Genomic DNA, 21,047 nt, shown 5'->3' with positions numbered 1-21,047 from the left:
ACACCTGGTGATGTGAGGGGCTTACTCCTGGCGTTGTGCTCAAGGATCACTCCTGGCTGGGGGAGGATCCACCTGGGATGCCGGGGATGGACCCTGGGTTGGCCTCAAACAAGGCAAGTTCCCTGCCCGCTGTGCTATCCTGCAGCTCCCCTATTTGTCCTTTTCATTCTGACTTTAGTTTGCCTTTCTGCAGCAAGTTCAAATTCTGGGTTTATCTGCTCCACCTCAGTTCAAGATGTTTTCCATCCTGTGGAACTATGTCTTTTTCTCCTGGTACTCTGGTTGAAGTTTTTGTTCTCCTGAGTCGTAACAGTAAATGCAGAAAATGAATCTGTAACAAGATAGTTCTTTTTGTTTGGTGGCACATTTGGCGGTGTTCGGGGCTTACTCCTGGCTCTGTGCTCAGAGAGCACTCCTGGCGGTGCTCAGGGGACCATATGGAGTGCGGGAATCACACCTGAGTCAGACAAAAAGCAAGGCAAGAGCCTTCCCGCTGTGATATCACTCCAGCCCCATAGAGTGATAAAAGTGAAAAAAAAAAAACAACAACGTTTTTACATGCAAGGGAATATGTAGTTTTTAATGAAAATAACACTAGCACGTTATTCATTTTTTTATTTTATTTTATTTTTTGCTTTTTGGGTCACACCCGGCGAAGCTCAGGGGTTACGCCTGGCTCTGCACTTAGGAATTACTCCTGCTGGTGCATGGGGGACCATATGGGATGCTGGGGATTAAATATGCAAACGCCCAGGCTGTTGTACGTTGTAGTATCATTCCAGCCCCTAGCATGTCATTTAAAAAAAAAAGAAAGAAAAATTTGTGTACAGAAAAAGTGGTTATTTTCTTCCCCTTCCAGATCTGGTCACTACAGAATTTTTGGTCGTCACTTTTCTGGTTGGTCGTACGGTCTTCTTACTGAAGTAATAAGACTGCAGATTCTACTGCTGCCACTGGGTTCAAAAGTCTGTATTGCTAAATAATGTTTGATTTATAAATTTTTTTTGCTTCTGTTTATGGGTCCTACCTAGTTGTGCTCAGGGCTTACTCCTGCCAGAGCTTAGGAACCACATGGGACACCAGGGATTGAGCCCAGGTCAGTCTCAGGCAAGATTGGGTCCTCCCCGCAGTGCCATGGGTTCTGCCCCAGGATTAGACTTTTATTCCCATCTGAGGCATCCTTTGTGCTGACTCTCCTCTCCTCTGCTCTTCCAGTACAATTGCCCAAAGGCTTTGCTTGGCAGTGTTTTAGCGCAGGGGCTGTTTCAAGAGCAGATGAATTTGTAGATTGCAGACATCAAACCACGTGGGGCGGTGGGCGGGGTTATCGGTACTTCCACCCCCACGGTCCATGTTCCCTGACCCCAAGGTGCCAGGAACAAACTCAGGAATTTCTCACACTTCCCCATTGCTGCAAACAGAGGCTCTTTTCCAATAAATAAAGCCCATTTGTGTCAAACACATGCCCTGGGGCCCCATGGCAAAGCCAATGGGGTGAAGGGGTGAAGGGTGTTTCTGCAGCTCAGGGTCCTGGGGAGGGGGAGGGGCACTTTAAAGAGGCGTGAATCTGAGGGTTAGTTTGTTCTTTTTCTTGAGGGCCACTCCAGGTGATGCACCAGGCTTACTCCTCCTTATTACTCCACAATTTTGGACTGGTACTTTTATTTCTTGTTTGGATTGGTTTGTGGATTATACCTGGTGTTCAGGGGCTACCACCAGCTTGATGCTCTGGGAATCACTCCCAGGAGTTCTTGAGGGGAACGTGGGGTGCTGGGAATCGTATCCGGTCTCCCACGTGCAAAATATGTGCTCCAGACCTTTGGGCTATTGTCCTGGCCCTAGACTTATTTAAAAAGATCATCCCATTGCAGGAAAAATATTTAATGCTAGAGAGCCTGTCTGTTTTTGCATTTCTGTACTAACTTTTCGTGCTAACTCATTTCATTGTGAAGCTTCTGGAAATGATGTTGGAGACAATAGAAGTAATTGTTATTTTGATGGAAATACTTAGAAAGCTGTAATTTATTTCAATTTCTCTTTCAAAAAAAAGTATAATCCTCAGCCTTGCAAGCAACTGCAAAGAAACTACCATTTTTCTCCAAATTGCTGCCTCAGACTTTTTCCTTATCATTTTCTCTTCGTATTTTACAGCCAGGATTTTCAGTCTCACTATTCACTAAAGTGCGACCTTTATAAGCACCCCCTCATAGTCGAACAGCATACAGCACTCCCATTTTCCACCTAAATTCCCAATGACTGTGGTTGTATAAAGAAGCTGGGCTAGATATACTCAAAGGCAAACTAATGAATTTGTGCCATTTCGGACAAAGCAGATGGAACTTAAGGTGATTATGCTAAACTAAATACATAAGAAGGTCAAAGACAATTAAGGAATAGTTTCACAAATAGGTAGAATAGAAGTAACTAAAGCCAATGAACTGGCAGAAGAATACAACAAGTTCCTGGACTTGGTGAAAATTACAGTGGGCAATAAGATGAGGTTTGATTCTAAACAGCAAAAGCAACCAGTGCTGGCATGGGTGTAGGGAAAAAGGGACGCTCTTTCACTGTTGGTGGGAATGCCGACTGCTCCAGCCTTTCTGGAAAACAATACAAACATTCCTTCAAAAACTAGAAATTGAGCTTCCGTATGACTCCACAATACCACTTCTGGGAATATATCCCGAGGGTGCAAAAAAGCACAGTAGTAATGACATCTGCACCTATACATTCATTGTAGCACTGTTCACAATAGCCAAAATCTGGAAACAACCTGAATGCCCGAGAACAGACGACTGGTTAAAGAAACTTTGGTACATCTACACAATGGAATACTATGCAGCTGTTAGGAGAAGATGAAGTCATGAAATCTGCTTACAAGTGGATAGACATGGAGAGTATCATGCTAAGTGAAATGAGTCAGAAAGAATGGTATCGACATAGAAGGACTGCACTCATTTATGGAGTATAAAACAAGATAACATGAGACTGACACTCAAGGACAGTAGACACAAGGGCCAGGAAGATTGCTCCACAGTTGGAAGCCTGCCTCATGGTGGGGAAGACGGAGGGGGAAGGCAGCTGGAATAGAGAAGGAATCACTAAGAAAATGATGGTTAGAGGGATTGGTTGGGATGGGAGATGTGTGCTGAAAGTAGATAAAAGACCAAACATGATAACCTGTCAGAATTTGTATTGCAAACCATAATGCCCCAAAGTAGAGAGAGAGTATGGGGAAACGGTCTGCCATGGAGGCAGGGGGAGGGTGGGAAAGGGGGGATGTACTGGGGCGATTGGTGGTGGGGAATGTGCACTGGTGGAGGGTTGGGTGTTTGATCATTTTATGATTGTAACGCAAACATGAAAGCTTGTAACTCTATCTCATGGCTATTTGATAAAATAATTGAAAAACTATGAAGTTTGGCTGGCCATTCTGGACTGGCCCTGATCCTGCGTGCTCCACCAAGTACTCCCAGGGGTGCAATGGATTAATTTTTTTCTTTTTTCTGAAAGGGGACGACAGGTCAAATTAGTATAGAAACCCTTGTTATAATATACCTTTATTAATATAGGAACCTTTGTTAAATTAGTATAGAAACCTTGTTAGTATGAAAACCTTTGTTTAACCATTCCAAAGCCTGCTGGGCAAAGAGTGGGCATAAGACCCAAGAGAGGCCAATCTTAGCTTATTGATTGAAATCTGAATCTTCAAAGGATGATGGAGGACTCCGCACAGAGAGCAGCTAAAATGCAGCCTCTCTAATATTCAGGCCTTGGAGAAACCTTTGTTGAGTTCTTAGTTCCTCAATCCTTGGATCTGTATTGTCCTTTCCAAAATCTGATTAAAAGCCTTCCTTTGGAAAAAAAATCTTCCTTTGTTTCCATTCCATTTGCAATATTCATTTCTGCTGCAATTGGCCAAGATGAATAATTTCTGTTGTTTATGTTATAATTATGCTGAATGGACAGAACTCCTAAAATCAAATCACACAGTAACTTTATATTTGTTTAATATCTCATTATTTCTCTCTCTCTTTAAAGTTATTTATTGACTCATCGTGAGAGCAGTTACAAAGCTTTTGGGTTTAAGTCTCGGTCATACAATGATGAAACACCCATCCCTTCACCAGTGCACATTTACCACCACCAAAACCCCCACTATACCCCCCAGCCCACATCCTCCCCCTACCTGTGTGGCAGATGGTTTCTTCATTACTCTCTCTCTATTTTGATTACATTCAATATTTCGACACCAGACCCACCATTATTATTTGGGATTGTACTCACATCTGCGGAAAAGGCAACATTAGGCAATTTGTTTTCTATTGCTGATCATGAATAACGATTTTGGATTTCTGAAATCTTAACAATTAGATCTGGAGGGATTTCTGCCAAAAGCCGCTGGGTTCCAAGATTTCTTTCTGAGTCTCTGGTATCATGGCCAAAGCAGTTTGTTGAGTAGCCAGAGGGTCCATTTGTGGGTGGTGACTGGGGTCTCTTTGGGCTGTGGGAGGGAAGAGCCAGCCTCACCCCATCTCATCTCATTATCTCTTTATAGCTACCCATGAGCCTTGCTCTTCTCTGACTCCTATAGAGCTACTCTAGAATTTGAGAGAGATGGCTCTGTAGTCAAGATTTTGGGCTCCATTTCTAGCTCTGTATCCTCTTAACTATGTGAGTTGATGCACCCCAGCCTCAGTTTCCTCCCCTGCAAGATGGAGAAGAACAATACCTACATTTTTAAGTCATTATAAAACGTATATGAATTTCCAAAGGTAAACTGCCAGGGCTCTTGGCACACAGTTCAGTCCTGAGAAGTGCTTATGGAGATGATGGCAGTGGTAGTGAAGCGAAGTTGCCTGGCTTAGGAGGCCATGATTGCTCTCAAGGATCTTTTCTCTCCTTATCTAAATCCCTGGAAAGAGTTCAAGCACCACCATTTCCATAAGGTTCACACAGTTCTGCCAAGTGCACATTCAACTAACACTTGACTTGCAGAAATTATAATCTGGCGCAGACCCATAAGCCATGATTATGGGTCTTTCTTTCTTTCTTTTTTATTGTGAAAAGTGTGCAAAACATCACTACCCCAATGATAAAATCATTCCTTGAAGGTAAGAATGTTATTTTACATATTGAGAGGTTGGGGGTGGAGAAGCCTCCCAAGCAACGCTCAGGGGACACTCCTGATAATATCAATCAAGTGTGTAGTACGGTGCTGTGCTTGGACTCAGGAATACAGCTCTGTTCAAGCCTCGCAGTACTCACAGTCAGCCTTAAAAATCACCACTTTATTCTCTCTCTAACCCCTTCCCAAGAGCCAAAGTAAACCTGGGGGTAAAAGAAGATGGGAGGCATTGCACAACTTCAAAAGGCACTACAAAGCAGCAGTAATTATAACAGCATGGCACTGGAATAAAGACAGACCCATAAATCAATGAGATAGGGTTGAAAATTCAGAAACAGACCCTTGAGTATATATATGGTTAGTTAATCTTTGATAAAAAGGTGCTGAGAAAACTGGTCAATCATGTGCAAAAAAAAAATAAATAAACTCAGACCTCTTTCAATTGTCATGCACAAAAATCAAATCAAAATGGATCAAAGACCTTGATAGCAGACTTGAATCTATAAGACAAAGAAAACACAGGCAGAAACTCTCCACGACATTGAAGCTAGAGGCAACTTAAAGAAGGAAATGCCACTGACCAAGCAAGTGAAACGAAATATAAACAAATGGTAACACTGTAGCACTGTCCTCCTGTTGCTCATTGATTTGCTGGGGTGAGCACCAGTAATGTCTGCATTGTGAGACTTGTTGGTGCTGTTTATGGAATATCGAATATGATATGCCATGCGAGCGCAATACTCTCAGTGGCATGTTGGGCTCTCCGAGAGGGACAGCCACGTGCAAGGCAAACGCCCGACCCACTGTGCTTTCGCAACAAATGGGACTATATAAAATTAGTACATAAAATTAGCTTCTGCACGTCACAGGAAACAATGACCAGAACAAAGGCCCCCAGATTGAGAAATTATTTGCCCATCACTCATCTGATAAAAGATCAATATCCAGGACATATAAAGCATTAATAGAACTCTACAAGAAAAAATGTATCTGATTCTATCAAAAATGAGAAAGAGAAATAAATAGAAGTTCCTCAAAGAAGAAATACATATGGCCAAAATGCATGTTTTAAAAAATACACTACATCATCAATAATCAGGGAAACGTAAATCAAAACAATGAGCTATCACACCTACAGCAGCAAGACCGACACTCATCAAACAAAAAAAGAAACAAACAAACACAAAAACCTAGTATTGAAGAGGATGTGGGGGAAAGCAGCCTTCATTCACTGCCGGTGGGAATGTCCATAGGACCAGACTTTTTGGAAGACAATAAAGACATTCCTCAAAAGACTAGCAATTGAAGTTTTATATGACTCAGCAATTCCACTCCCTGGAAGACATACCAAGGGTCCAAAGCACAATGCAAGACAGACATCTGCACCCCTGCGTTCACTGCAGCACTATTCATAATAGCCAAAATCTGAAAACAACCCAAGTGTCCAAGAACAGATGACTGGACAGAGAAGCTGTGGCACATACACAGAACACAATGGAATACTACGCAACCATAAGAAAAAGATGGAGTCAGGCAATTTGCTAAGTGGATGGATCAGAGTGTTATCATGTTGAGTGATGTTAGTAAGAGGGAGAGGGACAACTCAGAATGGTCTCTCATACGCGGGATATAAAGAAACTTCATAGGAATAACAAATGCCCAAAGGCAAGAGAAACAAAGAGCAGGAGAAGTGGTCTTCAGCATGAAGCTTACTGTGGAGCAGGGGTGAGGGGGATAAGTTGGGGAAGGGAACACTAGAATAATGGTGGAGGGGAAAGTGCCTGCCACAGAGGCAGACTGACAAGTGGGAAGGACACTGGGGACTCTGGAGGAGGGAAGAAGAACCTGGAGAAGGGGCTGGTGTTGGAATTGGAAAATTGTAAACCTGAAACTTTAATACTGAATAACTTTGTAACTATAATTCATAGTGATTCAATAAAGATAATAATAATTAACACTTTAAGGGATCACTAATGAGCAAAAAGTATTTCTATTCACAGCTATTTCTCGGTACACTTTCTGAGGTGTATGTTTTGGAATAAGTGCCGCCACGGTGAGCACATGGCCGGTGCTCTTTATCATGCGCACAAAGGTGCCAGGGATGTGACCCAGTGGCAGAACACTTAGCTGGTATGTGTGTGTCAAGCTCAAGTTGCAGTATGACCAAATATATATATATATATACACCCGTGATGTATTTGATATGCCAAACACAGTAACAACAAAATCTCCAATGGAGACGTTACTGGGCCCGCTCGAGCAAATCGAGCAAAAATATATATAGACATATATATAAATAAACATATATATGTAAGTATCTATATATATTATACATAAAAACAAAAAAAGACTGGGGACAGAAGTTTGTCTTTTTCCCCACATACCTGGTATTCAATAAATATCTCTCTCCCCACAAAAAACAAACACAGAACAACAACAATCAAAAGAAAACTACCTTGTAAATTTCAAGAGTTGAAAATTCTGTTTTCCTGTGAGTTTTGGAAATAAGTTTTAAAATACGAACACAAAGTTAAGAGGAAAAATCTAATTCCAACCATCTTAGGAAATTCCCACTGCATCTGTTACTGTGAAGCACTGACATGATCACGCCAGAGGTCTTGTCTTGTTCAAAAATTAAAAAAACATGGAGATGAGAAACAGATATTCTGAGATATATTTTTCCCCTCCCAATTAATTTTTTCCCCTCCTAGGAATTGTTGAAGAACAAAGTGGAGACGATCAGTACTGTACCTTTTCATTGTCAACCTTGCCGAGAAATGTTCTTTTATGTTAGAAACTGCATGACAGAAAGCACACCATCATCTTGCTGTGATTTGTCTAACCATGAGAAGAAATACACACACAGATCGAAACTTGGCCACTGCTGCCCCAGAGCGTATCACGTGCAGATAAGAGACGGCAGCATCTCACAGCTGCGTAGGCTGTTGTTTGGCACGGTAGGAACGCCCATTGGGGAAAGGGAAAGCCTATCTTCAGTCCCATATGAAATTGTCTATGAAATGGAGATTTATATACTAACTTGACTCACCCTGGGAACAAGCTTCTATTACATCTAAATGATACCGCTGCAAAACCCCATGCTTTGTGGCTCAGTGTTGGCTAAAGGATATGGTTCTTTCAAAGTTAAGAAAATGTGACTTTTTTTTCCGACATGAAATCCATCAAATTTCTCCAGCAGGCTGATGTTTCATTTCTAGAGGAAAGCTTAGCCTCGGAGAGAAAAAGAAAAGGAACAGTGAGGAGGATGAGGGGAAGATAACTCACTGGGATTGTGCCAGACAGCCCGGTGTGACCATGTTATGATTCTTGTCTTCAGCCTGGAGGGCTGTAAGCCCAGCTATGCTGACCATCCCATCACTCGTGTGGCCGGGAAACTGCGGGAGCTCTGATAGAATCTTTTCTACCAAGTTGTCTCCATGAGGTCCCACTGCTCCTATTTAAGCAGACAAGAAGACATAAATTTACAGTGACGACCTGGGGAAGGCCCCTTGCAGTCTGGGTCAGTAACTGTGATCTGTAGAGAAACAAAACCAGGGATCAGACAATATCAAGTGATAACAAATCTTTGGCTTTCGATTTCTAAAGTAAGAACGGCAAGCAGCAGGGGGAGGGGGTTGTAAGGCAGAAACAGAGGCAAAGTAGAAGTGACAGAAGGACCCAAAGGCACACAAGGCCAGTGGTGGAGGCTTTTTGGCACTTTGGGGGTAGTCAAGGTGCAGTAACCTTGTTCAGAATTAAAAAGCGCTAACACTATGGTAACCACGTTACAAAAGTTATCTTTTTTGTGTTTTTTTCTTGAAGAAAAGGAGGAAAAGAAATTTGGCTTCATGTTTATAACGCTCCTTCAATCAAAACTAACATGCAGGTGGGGATGGAAAGAGCAGGAGTTAAGAAACTTGCCTTGCACATGGCCCAACCCGGTTCAACTCCCTCATGCCACATATGCCAGGAGGGATCTCTGAGCACAGAGCCAGGCGGAGCACTGCCAGGTGTGGCTTAACCTCTCTCTCAAATAATAGACAGGGCTGGGAAGACGGCTCATGAGGTAGAGTACGTGCCCAGCATTATTCACATCAGTGCGTTTGATTACCCAACACTATGTAGTCTTCCAGAGGGTGGTGCTCCTGGACCCTGAGTGTGGCCCTTAATTAAATAAGTAATTACTCATTTACTCATTAAATAAGTAAATGACATATGTTGTTAAGTTTCTGTTGCACAGATCAATCACATGAACTTCATGTTTCAGGCACCCACGCATCCAGTCAACTTCTGCTCTGGACTGAATATTCCATATGCTGTGACACTGAGCCTACTCTGGTTACTACTGTATTTTCAGCACCAATCATGCTTTGCATCAACACATATTTAATGAATAAGTGAGCAGCCTAGAGACGTCAGGCCAATAGCAACCCAGGACACAATTCTAAATTTTTAGGGTAGCACTTTTTTTGTGCTAATGACAACAGAAGGTCCAGAAGAGTGTAGAAATCTGATGAGTAGGTCTTCCCTCTTCTGGAATCTTCTCTTCACGTGGTAACTATTATTGGGTTCACCCTGTACCCAAGAGATCTAGAACACTGAACTTACAGTTACAGACTCCCTGAAGTTCTTCCCCGATGAAAGAAAAAATAAATTGAGAAATGGTAACAGTTTCCAATAACAGAAGAATTTAAAGAATGTTTTCTATGTACGGTGACTATTTAGATATTTTACATGTATGTATTAACACTTTTACAACAAATGAGGGTCAGAGAAACATAGTATAGGTTTCCTCTGCTCAAGTATGAGGTAATTTTGGATTCAATCCCCAGTACTCCAACCCTCATATTATCACCAGGAGTGAAATCTAAAGTAATGGGCTGGGAGTAGGTCCTGAGTTTCGGAGACTGCCCAAAAAAGCATATTAAAAATAATAAACAAGTTCATTAAATGAACTCAACCCAAAATTCAAGACAAATAGCAATGTTCAGTGCTTTTTAAAGAATGAACCTGAGTTCTCACTCCCAAATTCATCATTGGGGTTTTTTACAATTATTTTCTCGTTATTATTATTATTTTGACTTTTGGGGTCACACCTGGTGCTGCTCAGGAGCTACTCCTGGCTCTGCACTCCAAATTATTCCTGGTGGTGCTCAGGGGACCATAGGAGATGCTGCGAATCGAACTTGGGTTGGCCTTGTGCGAGGCAAACTCCCTTCCTGCTATACTATTGCTCTAGCCCTAACTTGATCATTGTTTGGAAGATTATCATTCCAACAGTGAACAGAACTACCCACAACACAACTTTCCCTTGGACAATTCAGAAAACAAAACCTGGGAGACTTAGCGGCTGGAGCGATAGTACATCAAGTAGGGCAAATGCTTGCCCGTGGCTCACCCAGGTTTGATCCCTGGCACCCTTGATGGACACCTCAGCCTGTCAGCAGTGAACCCTGAGTGCATAGCCAGTTATGGCCCCAAACAAAAAACAGACAAAAAAGATGGTGGACTTAGACGTTGATAGAAATATTGATACAATTCAGGCCCAGCTGGTCTTCTCCTCAATGCTTATGCTTTCCCCCTTTTCAGTAAGTAAAGAACAACTTCTGATCCTGCAAATCTATTTCCTTCCAATGATAAATACAATACTCAACTAATATGTTGGGATCTATAAGTTGAAATGATTTTTATTCACAAAGCAGCACTGCAAATAGGATTAACAAATATCACTATTGCCGTGCTCGATAGCACAGCAGGTAGGGCATTTGCCTTGCACATGGCCGACACGGCCGACACGAGTTCGATTCCTCCGCCCCTCTCGGAGAGCCTGGCAAGCTACTGAGAGTACACAGAAGGGCCAGGGGGATTGGTCCGTCGTTGGAAGCCTGCCTCAAGTGCTCTGGGAGAAGGCAGCTGGAATAGAGAAGGGACCACCAAGTCAGTGATGGTTGGAGGATCGCTTGGGGTAGGCGATGTGAGCCAAAAGTTGACCAAGGACCAAACATAATGGCCTCTCAGGAATTGTATTGTAAATCATCATATCCCAAAGTAGAGAGAGAAAGTAAGAAGGAAACTACCTGCCATAGAGGCAGGGGTGTGGTGGAGTGGGGGTGGCGGGAGACATATTGGCGACACTGGTGGTGGAAAAGCTACAGTGGTGTAGGAATTGGTTTTCGATCATTGTGTGACTGAAGCTCTAACATTAAAGGTGTCACTATCTCGTGGCGATTTAATAAATAAATTAAAAACCTAAAAACTCTCAACAAGTCAGTCATAAAGGAACAGACCTCAGGTTCATCACCTATAGGAAACCCATGTCTAACATTATGTTCAATGACAAAATAAATTAAAAAATAATAAAAGTAATCACTTTATTCATCTGAACTCAGAGCCACTACAGAACATAAAAACAACCACCATGTCATGTCTTCTAATGTGTAGCTTATTGTCATAGAGAGCACTGTTTACTTGGTTGCATACCTACATAACGAACCGACAGGTCGAGTTTACACTTTTTTCACTTTTGTCATCTTCCTAACCATTCAAACATTATTGATTTCAATGACATCTTCCATGTGAGAATTTTCTAACTCAGCACCATCATTCCATTACCCTATCGTCCCGCTGATCCCCTTAACAGACAAACATCAGTTGGTATATCTGCTAATAATTGGAATATCTTTGACTAAATTTGAACATACGTGTTTTCTTTAACATATTTGTTCTAGGGGTTTGGAGTGATAGTACAGTGGGGAGGGCCTTTGGCTTTCATGCAACCGACCCAGGTTCTATCTCTGGCAGCCCGTACGGACTCCTGAGCACACCAGGAGTACTTCCTGAGCACAGAGCTACGAGTAACCCCTGAGCACTGCCAAGTGTGACCCCAAACCAAAAATAATAAAATAATATATTTGTTCTAGTGTGCCAGAGAGCTGGGATCCCCAACACTAAGATGTGACAGGTGCTCAGTAACTGTGTTAAATAAATATTCAATCCATATCATTCAATCCAATATATAATAACTTATATATTCAACCAAAATTTAATCAATATATAAAACATTTCAGGTTCCATATTGGACAAAAGTACAAAGAAAAATAAAGGTACAAAGAAAAATAAGCCACAGCCTTACCTTCAAGAGAATCTAAAATAACCAGAGAAATAGTGCAGAGGTTAAGCCATTCACCTTGAACAAGGCTGATCCTTGTTCTTTTCCTATAAACTCCTTCTTGTGCACATGCAGACAAGGTTGTTGCTTTTAGGCCACAGGTACAGTATCTTCCTATCTGTAGGCCTGTTGCTAAAAGGTCCTTTTACTCGACCCACTCAAAAAGATAGGTTTCGGGGTGGATACATTTTCACTAGAACAAATGGTTGGATGGGAGTAGGAAAGGGCAGGTTTTGGAAGGAATGCACACATTTTGGCTTGAGCATAAATTTGATCTATTTCCAAGAGAGCTATCAGCGAAAGCATCCAATGAGTGGCTTGTTCTGAGTTCAAAGAATAGTCTGATAGAGAAATTGAAAGCCACTGGATCCTCTGTTATTTATTTATAATATAAATTATTTATTTATTTATTTATTTGACATTTGGGGTCACATCTGGAAATGCTGAGCGGTTACTCTTGGTGGTTCTCGGGAGACCATATAGGATGTTGGAGATCCAATTCAGGTCAGCTGCGTGCCAATGCCCTACCCGGTGTACTACCACTCCAGCCCCACAAAAATGACTTAAAAGGTTGAGGGTAGAGACACAGCTCTAAATATGAGCACATGGTTTGAAAGCAGGAGGCCTGGGTTACATCCCAATATAGCATGGTCCCCTGAGCACTGAGAGGAATGATCATTGACTGCTGACCACTGAACCATGATTACCCTTTGAACACTTGCGGTAATGAACCAGAAAAACAATAAAGTTCTGAGACTTTCAAAAATAGCTGAGTGGAAACTTTTTAAAAAATCTCACATGATGGACAGCAAAGAGTAGAGAATCTAGAGAACAGTTATTTCAAGCTCTCAGTGGTTATTATGGCAGAGTCAGGCGAACTCCTGCTAAGATTATACACATAAGGTGAATAGATTTACCTGATAAAAATGTGATTTTAACTACTCCCTATTCATTCAAACCACATTTACTTGTATCTATCACATTTATGGATACTTGCTGTCTACTAAAGGCAAAGAATGGCTATTTCATTTAATTTTTACCATTAAAATAAGTCTAGGAAATTATTTTCTATGTATCATCTAATAAGCACTCCCTTTTAGTATTTTATAGAGTTAATTTCAACTGATGATTTGTCATTTGCTTTGTGAAGAACCAACTGAAACTTAACCTATAATAAGGGAAAAATACAGTAATACATTCAATACTCTACACACACACGTCTATGTGGGTATATGAATTTTGGTGCAAGGAACTGAACCCAGATCTTTTGCATGCAAGGTATATTATAGTTTACCATTAAGCCACATCACCAGCTTTGAGGTTATACTTTTATATTTATGCTCGCTTATATTTATATTTGTGCTCGCTTCGGCAGCACATATACTGTATAATATCTCCCATTTATATCTTTGACATATCCCTGGGTGAATTAGGAAATAAAGGTATCTTTACTATCTAGTTATCAGCTTCACTATCTAGTCATACCTTTCCTATCCAGTCACAGCTCAGTTTGGAGACGAGGCCTTTTAAGAGTGGTTATTAGTTATTTATGGGCTTCTCTTCTCATGGATGTCTTCATTTTAAAAGCTGAGTTCAAATGTTACCTCCATGGTGGGGGCAGTTTTGTTGCACCAATTATTATTTTGGGGGGTGTCACACCTGGCAGTGCTCAGGGGTTATTCCTGGCTCTGCACTCAGGAATTAGTCCTGGCAGTGCTCAGGGGACCATATGGGATGCCAGAGATTGAACCCAGCTTGGCTACATGCAAGGCAAAGGCCCTACCCGCTGTACTATTGCTCCAGTCCTGCATCAATTATTATTCTTCAGTTCTTCATTTCATTTAAGTAATGCCTTGGAAGCAAGCTCATTTTAGGCACTGGAAAGAGAAAGACAATCCTCAGCAAATGGCAGTTGGTTCTCCCATGAAACCACCAACGTTCATCAACTCATGTAAACAAGCACCTCTTGTTTAAGGGAAGCCTGGGTCTCATAAACAGTTTTTCAGGTATGTATGCATATAGGTCACCCAATGACTATGTGATGTGAAAAATTCATGCCAGATTAGCATCTCAGAAACTAAGAGGAAATGATTTGTACTGTACTACCTCCACCATTGCGGGGGGCCCCGCCAGACCACTCTCCGGCCTGCGGAGGTGGCCCTAGGATCCGTAGGTGCTGGGAAGGACCGACCGAATGAACACGAGACACAAGAGACAGAATGCAGCTCAGAAACAGAGAGAAAAAGGGACAGGGCTTTATTGGGGGCAATCAGGGTATATATCCATTAGTGAGGCAGCTACACAAAAGGTCGTGCCCATATATGGTTAGGAAGGTTTGTTTTCACCTATCATGCATTACAAGGTTTATGTGTATCTGGTACCAGACACGAGGTGATTACACAAAGGGCCATGTCCATATGATTTACCAGACATGAGGTAGATACACAAAGAGCCATGTCCATATGATTTATAAAATTTACATGCATCACATACCAGACACGAGATAGTTACTTCTTGTTATTACTGACAGCCATGACAGATGTTCTCTCAGGATAACCATACATCAAGATAACCATACATAGCACTGGTTTTGCCTGTTGCAGGGTCACGTAGGTCAAGATGACCATACATAGCACAGGCTGTGCCTGCCGTGGGGTCGTAGGTCAGGATGACCATACAGGCACTTAGGCCTTGGTCAGTTAAAGGGCCAGCTTCCCACATCTCCCCCTTCCTTTATTATAAAAGACGCCAGCTAGGGGGAGCATTGACTGGGTCCCTCCAAAATATCCAGAATACCTCTGTTTTGCGGAGGGGAGGAGAGTGGAAAAAGCCCGTTTTCCCCTGATCACCCTACTAGTGGAGGGGAGCCGCGGAAAAGGGCCAGCGCTAGGCAGAGGAAACCTCCATGCAGGCCCAGTGTACTCCACAGGGAGTCGGAAGCAGCCATGAGGCCTCCCTTGCAGTGCTTTGCCAGACACCTAGCGGCTGAGAAGAATGGAATAGGGTAAAGTCCGACTCTTTCATACCCAGAGTGTCAGATCAGAGAGGGGCGGGAGAGCTGGCCAAGAACAACTCAAGGATGGGTCCAATCAACTACGACCCGCGAGCTGTCCTCTGCAGCAGCAGATTTTGCGGCCGCACAGTCCAGGGAAGCATCTTCCATTGCCAGGCGGTGGTAATGTACTTGTATGGGGTTGGCAGATAGAGAAGCTATCTGTTGTCTAACAAAAGTGGTAATTCGATTAAAAATGCAGGGGCCCACAGTAGCAATCAATAAAAGGGCAGTCAGGGGACCCAAGAGTGGCAACAAGTAAGGAAGTAGAGTGTGCAGGGCCCACCCAGAGCTAGAAGACTCACGTTCCCGACGTCTCCGCTCTAAACCTTCCCTTAATTCACGCATGGAGTTTTTAATCACTCCATTGTGGTTAACATAAAAGCAACACTCTTCCCCCAGGGCAGCACACAATCCCCCCTCTTTCATAAAGAGCAAGTCCAGTCCTCTGCGATTTTGAAGAGCAACTTCCGAAAGAGATGTCAGAGAATCCTCGAGGTGAGAGATGGATTGTTCAAGGCGCTCTAAATCGGCATCCACGGCAGCGCGAAGTGTAGCTAGACCGGAGTGCTGAGATGCCAGGGCGGCGATGCCTGTGCCGGCGCCTGCAAGGCCAAGGGTGAACAGGGTGGCGATGGTGATGGCGGAGACAGGCTCACGGCGGGATCGGTGGGGTGAGGCAACATCGCGCGGGGACCAGTAATCATAAAGGGTGGAAGTTGGGTGATACAAAATACGGGGGACCACCAGAACAGTCATACAGAATTCTGAAGATGAGTCAAAAACAGAGGCAGCGAGATGAGGAGTCAGGCCTGTCACTGAGCAGAGCCACCAGGCATCCTCGGTCGGGGTTACCCAGGAGGTGGGGGGAAAACGCGGGTCTGGAGTGATCCGGGTGCAGTGGCTTACGTAGGCTGAAGGAACGGAGCCGATGCAGTGGCCGGAGCCAGAGGTCGAGGATAGAGAAAGGTGAGGATGTCGAAGTCCCAAAGGGGGTCCCCAAGACGAGGGAGGCGAAAGAGAGATACCATAGGAAGCATTGTGGCCAATAGCATCAAAAAACGGGGGGGCCGGCTGAAGGCAAAGCCAGCAGGATTCCGTAAGTGTTGGGGAAGTCGCATTCAAGGATGCAAAGGAGGCGGCCACTAGGGCCCTGAGGGCGTCCACAGAACTAGACGGGAGAGGTGGCAGAAATGGCGGGGAGGAGGTTAAGGAAGGGGGAGATGTTGTGGGAAGTGTCGGTCTGATCTTTGGAGTTGTAACGGCGACAGGTGGATGGAGTGCGGGAGGCGAAGGTGATGGACCAGGCTGTGCATCCGGGAGGGCTTGGGATACCGTGCGGCGAAGACGGAGAAACCACCCGATCGGGTGCCCTGCTGGGGTCGAGCCACTCAAGGTGACTCCCCAGACCAGGCCGTTAGCGGCCCACCGGGAAGGGGGAAGGGTTCTCCCTGCTAGGGTGAAAGAAAGCCGAAAATTCCTACAAGTGGAGTCGCCTGCAGGGGGGCGACAGCTGGATTGACCAGCGGGAGCAGAGAGGTGAGAATAGGAGATGTAATCTGGGCGGGTGCCGAAAGCCCTGACGGCTGTGCTGGAGGACGCACAGGCTTTTGTGGCACAGAAGTAAACTCGGTCATCCCCGCACGCAGGATCCGACGTGTGTCCAGGGCACAAGAAATGTGGCATGGACCAGCTGGAAACACAAGCTGACTTGGGCACCGGGGTGCTGTAGTTATTAGCTACATGACAGTAGTCTACCTCTAAGTTAGGGAACCAAGAGAGGGTTTGGAGAGCGCATCGCTTCTGAATGAGTGAGGAAACTGCATGACGGGGAGAGTCGAATGTTTGTAGTTGTTCAAAGTACACCTCCCAGCAGATGGGGAGTGGCTTATAATCAGCAGAGTTAGCGGGAGTCAAGGAAGGCTGCTCCGTCGGAGTAGCGCTTCTGGGCAGAGACTGGGGAAAGGTCCTGCGAATGCCAAAGAGAAGACCAGGGGCTGTTCCAGCATACAGACGCAATCCCCAAAGAAGGCCACCCCCTGCCCATCTCGAGAAGGCTAGTGCCCTGCCATTAGACGTAAAGGAAATGCGAAGAAGCTTACAATAGCGATCACCCGCAGGGGGCTGGCATGGGATAGTATCAGGATATCTCTGTGCTGAAGAAAGAGTGATTAAATCGGAGGTGGAGGAACGAACCCAAGAAGCAGTACCGGTGGTCTCACAGCCCCAACGCTTGCAGAAAAAATCAGTGGCATCTCCACATCCTGAGACCCTCTTATGTCCCGGGCAGGCGTAGTTCTCTGTTTCCCACTTAGCCCGGCAGGAGGGACGCCAGGACAGGGGAATGAGCGAGCAGAAGTCCACCTCTAAGTCAGGAAACCAGGAGAGGGTTTGTAAGGCGCACTGAGAAAGAACACTCCGGTCTCCATCTGCTTCCCGTGCGAAGACTTGCCAGCAGATAGGAATTGCCCGGTGGGGTTCAGCAGGCAGAGCGTAGGGCTTATGAAGGTTCCATGAGGTCAGCAGAGTCAGGGTCAGAGGCAAGAGGATGTTCCCTGGGGCTGACATCTGAAAGAGAGGGAGAATGTTTCTCAGGGTCTTTAGGATCCCTGGAAGGAATTATAAGATCCGTTTGCCGGAGCAGCCTCTCTGGGAGCCAACGTGCAGCCCCCTCGCGAGTGTCATAGACACAGGCGTGTCCCCTGCCCCAGATCAGGACTGGGTCCGGGCCATGCCACTGAGCCGTGAGTGGATCCTTCCATTTAGCCATAGCATAGGAGTTTTTCGAATTAAAATGCCAGAAACGATCTGCAGCGCTACGGCCATCCTTGTCCAGACTTAGGAAGTTGAGCACAAACTGTACATGGGACAGCAGCGTCTTAGGAGAGCTGGAGGCAACATATAGGTCTCTTTCCTTTATCAATTTGGAGATATACATTTTAAGAGTAGAGTGGGCTCTTTCCACAATGCCCTGGCCTTGCGGGTTGTAGGGAATTCCAGTGGTATGCTGAATTTGGAGCTTCTTACAAAAGTCCTGGAACCTCTTCCCTGTATAACCCGGGCCATTGTCTGTCTTGATGCACTGCGGCTTCCCCAGGACAGATAGGCAGTAAAGGACGTGATTGATAACATTCTTAGAGGCCTCGCCTGTCTGAGCAGATGCACATATATATCCGCTAAAGGTATCTATCACCACATGGACATATCTAAACCGTCCAAAAGAAGAGACATGAGTAACATCCATTTGCCAGAGTGCATTAGGAACCAACCCCCTGGGATTAACTCCCAGGTGTGGTGTAGGTAGAAAGGTTACACAAGACTGGCACTGTTTTACGATTTGTCGGGCCTGCTCTCGAGAGATTTTAAACATCATTCTTAAAGTATTAGCATTAAGGTGATGAAGTGCATGAGCCTTAGTGGCCTCTGATACGGGGTCTGGACTGGCAATAGAGGCTGCAATCAGCCGAGTAGCCTGATCAGCCTTGTCGTTGCCTTCAGATAGTGGGCCGGGGAGCCCGGAATGGGCTCTCAGATGGCCTATAAAAAAGGGGAGCCGGCGGGAGCGGATGCACTGTTGGATCTGTAAGAACAAACTGGTCGCCTGAGAGGATTCCTTAATATAGCTGATAGTTTCAAGGAGCGGGACAGAAAAGGCTACATAGGCACTATCTGTGTATAGATTAAAGGCTGTCTGGGGGAAGTCTTGAAAAACTTTACAAACGGCCGACAGCTCCACCAATTGGGCAGATGTATAGTCCGTGCGAGAGGAGACAATGTTCTCTTGGTGCACGTACGCTGCCATCCCACTAGAAGATCCGTCAGTGAAGATAGTGGGAGCCCCGGGGATGGGGTTATTGCTAGTGACAGTGGGGAAGATCCATCTGTGGATCTTGCAGAATTGAATCAGTCTGTCTGGAGGGTAATGATTATCTATGAGTCCTTGGAAGGAGACACAGGCTATGGGCCAGTCATCGGAATTCTGGAGTAGCCAGTTTACCTGGTCCCGGTCGTAGGGCTGAATGATGGTGGTCGGCTCCAAGCCGAAGTATTTTCTGCAATATTCCCTCCCTAGTCTAATCAATGAGGAAACAAGGAAGTAATAGGGAGTGAGGACTCGTTTGGGAGTTGAGGGTAGAGACAACCAGGAGATGGGATGGGTCTGCCAAACAAGACCTGTGGGAGAGTGTGGGGTCGCAAAGATTATCAGAGAAAAGGGGAGCTCATAGTCCATGGTAACAATGAACTGTTCATCAATGGCGCGCTCTACGAGGGCAAGGGCACGTTGGGCGTCATCCGTGAGTGTACGGGGGGAACTAGGATCCGGGTCACCCCGAAGAGTGTCAAATAGGGGCTTGAGATCATCCTGTGTCAGTTTAAGGCAGGGTCGGAGCCAGTTAATATTGCCTAGCAGCTGCTGAAAGTCGTTCAAAGTTCTCAATTTGGAAGTCATGAGCTGAGCCTTTTGAACTCTGACCCTGGACTGCTCGATCTGAAAGCCTAGGAAGGAGAAGGGGTCACTCATCTGAATCTTATCTTGAGCTATGGAAAACCCCGCATGGGTCAGGGTGTCAATCATAAGTCCGCAGCAATGCATAACTTCATCTGAGCGCGGGCCTGCAAGCAGGATATCGTCCATATAATGGATGATGTAAAGATCCGGCCATTGTTCCCTGACCGGGGCCAGAACACTCGCAACGAACTTCTGACACAAGGTGGGACTGTTGGCCATTCCCTGAGGCAGCACCTTCCATTGAAAGCGCTTCATCGGACCTCTGAAATTTGTAACCGGAACACTGAAGGCAAATCGAGGGCGATCAGCAGGGTGGAGGGGGATTGAGAAAAAACAGTCCTTTAGGTCAATTACGATTTTGTGCCATAGGGAGGGAATGGCTACGGGGGATGGCAAGCCAGGCTGTAATGCTCCAAAGACCACCATGGTCTTGTTTACTGCCCTTAGATCCTGGAGCAGCCGCCACTTCCCCGATTTCTTCTTGATCACAAAGATGGGCGTGTTCCAGGGGGAATTGGTCGGTTCTATGTGTCCAGCAGCGAGCTGCTCCTGCACTAGCGCCTCCGCTGCGGCCAGTTTTTCTGAGGACAGGGGCCATTGATCTACCCACACAGGGTCATCTGATCGCCAGATAATCTTATCAGCGTGGGGTACAGGCAAGTCAACAGCCATTATGGTAAATTTCCCAGTCCTAGTCGTCCCACAGAGGGGGAGGGCATCACGGGTTCAGTGAGGCCCTGGGAGTGCCTTCCCAGACCCTGGCCAGGAAGATAGCCCTGCTGAAGTAAGAGATCCAGGCCTTTGGTATCTACTAGGATCAGATCCATTTGGGACAGGACGTCCCTTCCCCACAGATTAACAGGCAGGTCGGGGAGGACATAGGGGCGGACGTGGCCTTCCTTTCCTTCGAGGGTCCGCCACTTGAGCTCAGCAGAGCTCAACATCGGGTTTTTTGAATGGCCAATCCCCTGCAGGTGTGTTAAAGAGGGGGAGATTGGCCATTCTGGCGGCCAGTCCCTGGTAGTAATGATAGTAGTATCAGCTCCAGTATCTATAAGGCCAGTGAAAGATCTGCCTAAGATGGTGAGGGTCAGGAGTGGCTTACACTCCTGTATAACCTGAGCCCAGAACACCCCCTGTGGCGGGGGGCCGGTGGCACCAGGGGCAGCGCTGGGTGGGATAAGGAGCA

General features: G+C 45.2%; 1 protein-coding gene across 1 annotated transcript in view; it reads right to left on the bottom strand.

The window, feature by feature from the left end:
* LOC130015899 (vacuolar protein sorting-associated protein 33A-like) overlaps positions 1-21,047 on the bottom strand; it is a 115,214-nt gene that overhangs the window by 84,782 nt on the left and 9,385 nt on the right. Inside the window, 5 exon segments of the mRNA XM_056106644.1 lie at positions 19,346-19,416; positions 19,522-19,611; positions 19,753-19,887; positions 20,093-20,141; positions 20,243-20,439. Coding sequence (XP_055962619.1) covers positions 19,346-19,416; positions 19,522-19,611; positions 19,753-19,887; positions 20,093-20,141; positions 20,243-20,439 — 542 coding nt within the window.

This window comes from Sorex fumeus, unplaced genomic scaffold (genome assembly GCF_029834395.1).
Source record: "Sorex fumeus unplaced genomic scaffold, SorFum_2.1 ptg000137l, whole genome shotgun sequence".
Lineage (NCBI taxonomy): Eukaryota > Metazoa > Chordata > Mammalia > Eulipotyphla > Soricidae > Sorex > Sorex fumeus.
Note: the sequence above shows the minus strand (reverse complement) of the source record. Positions and strands in the feature narration are given on the sequence as shown.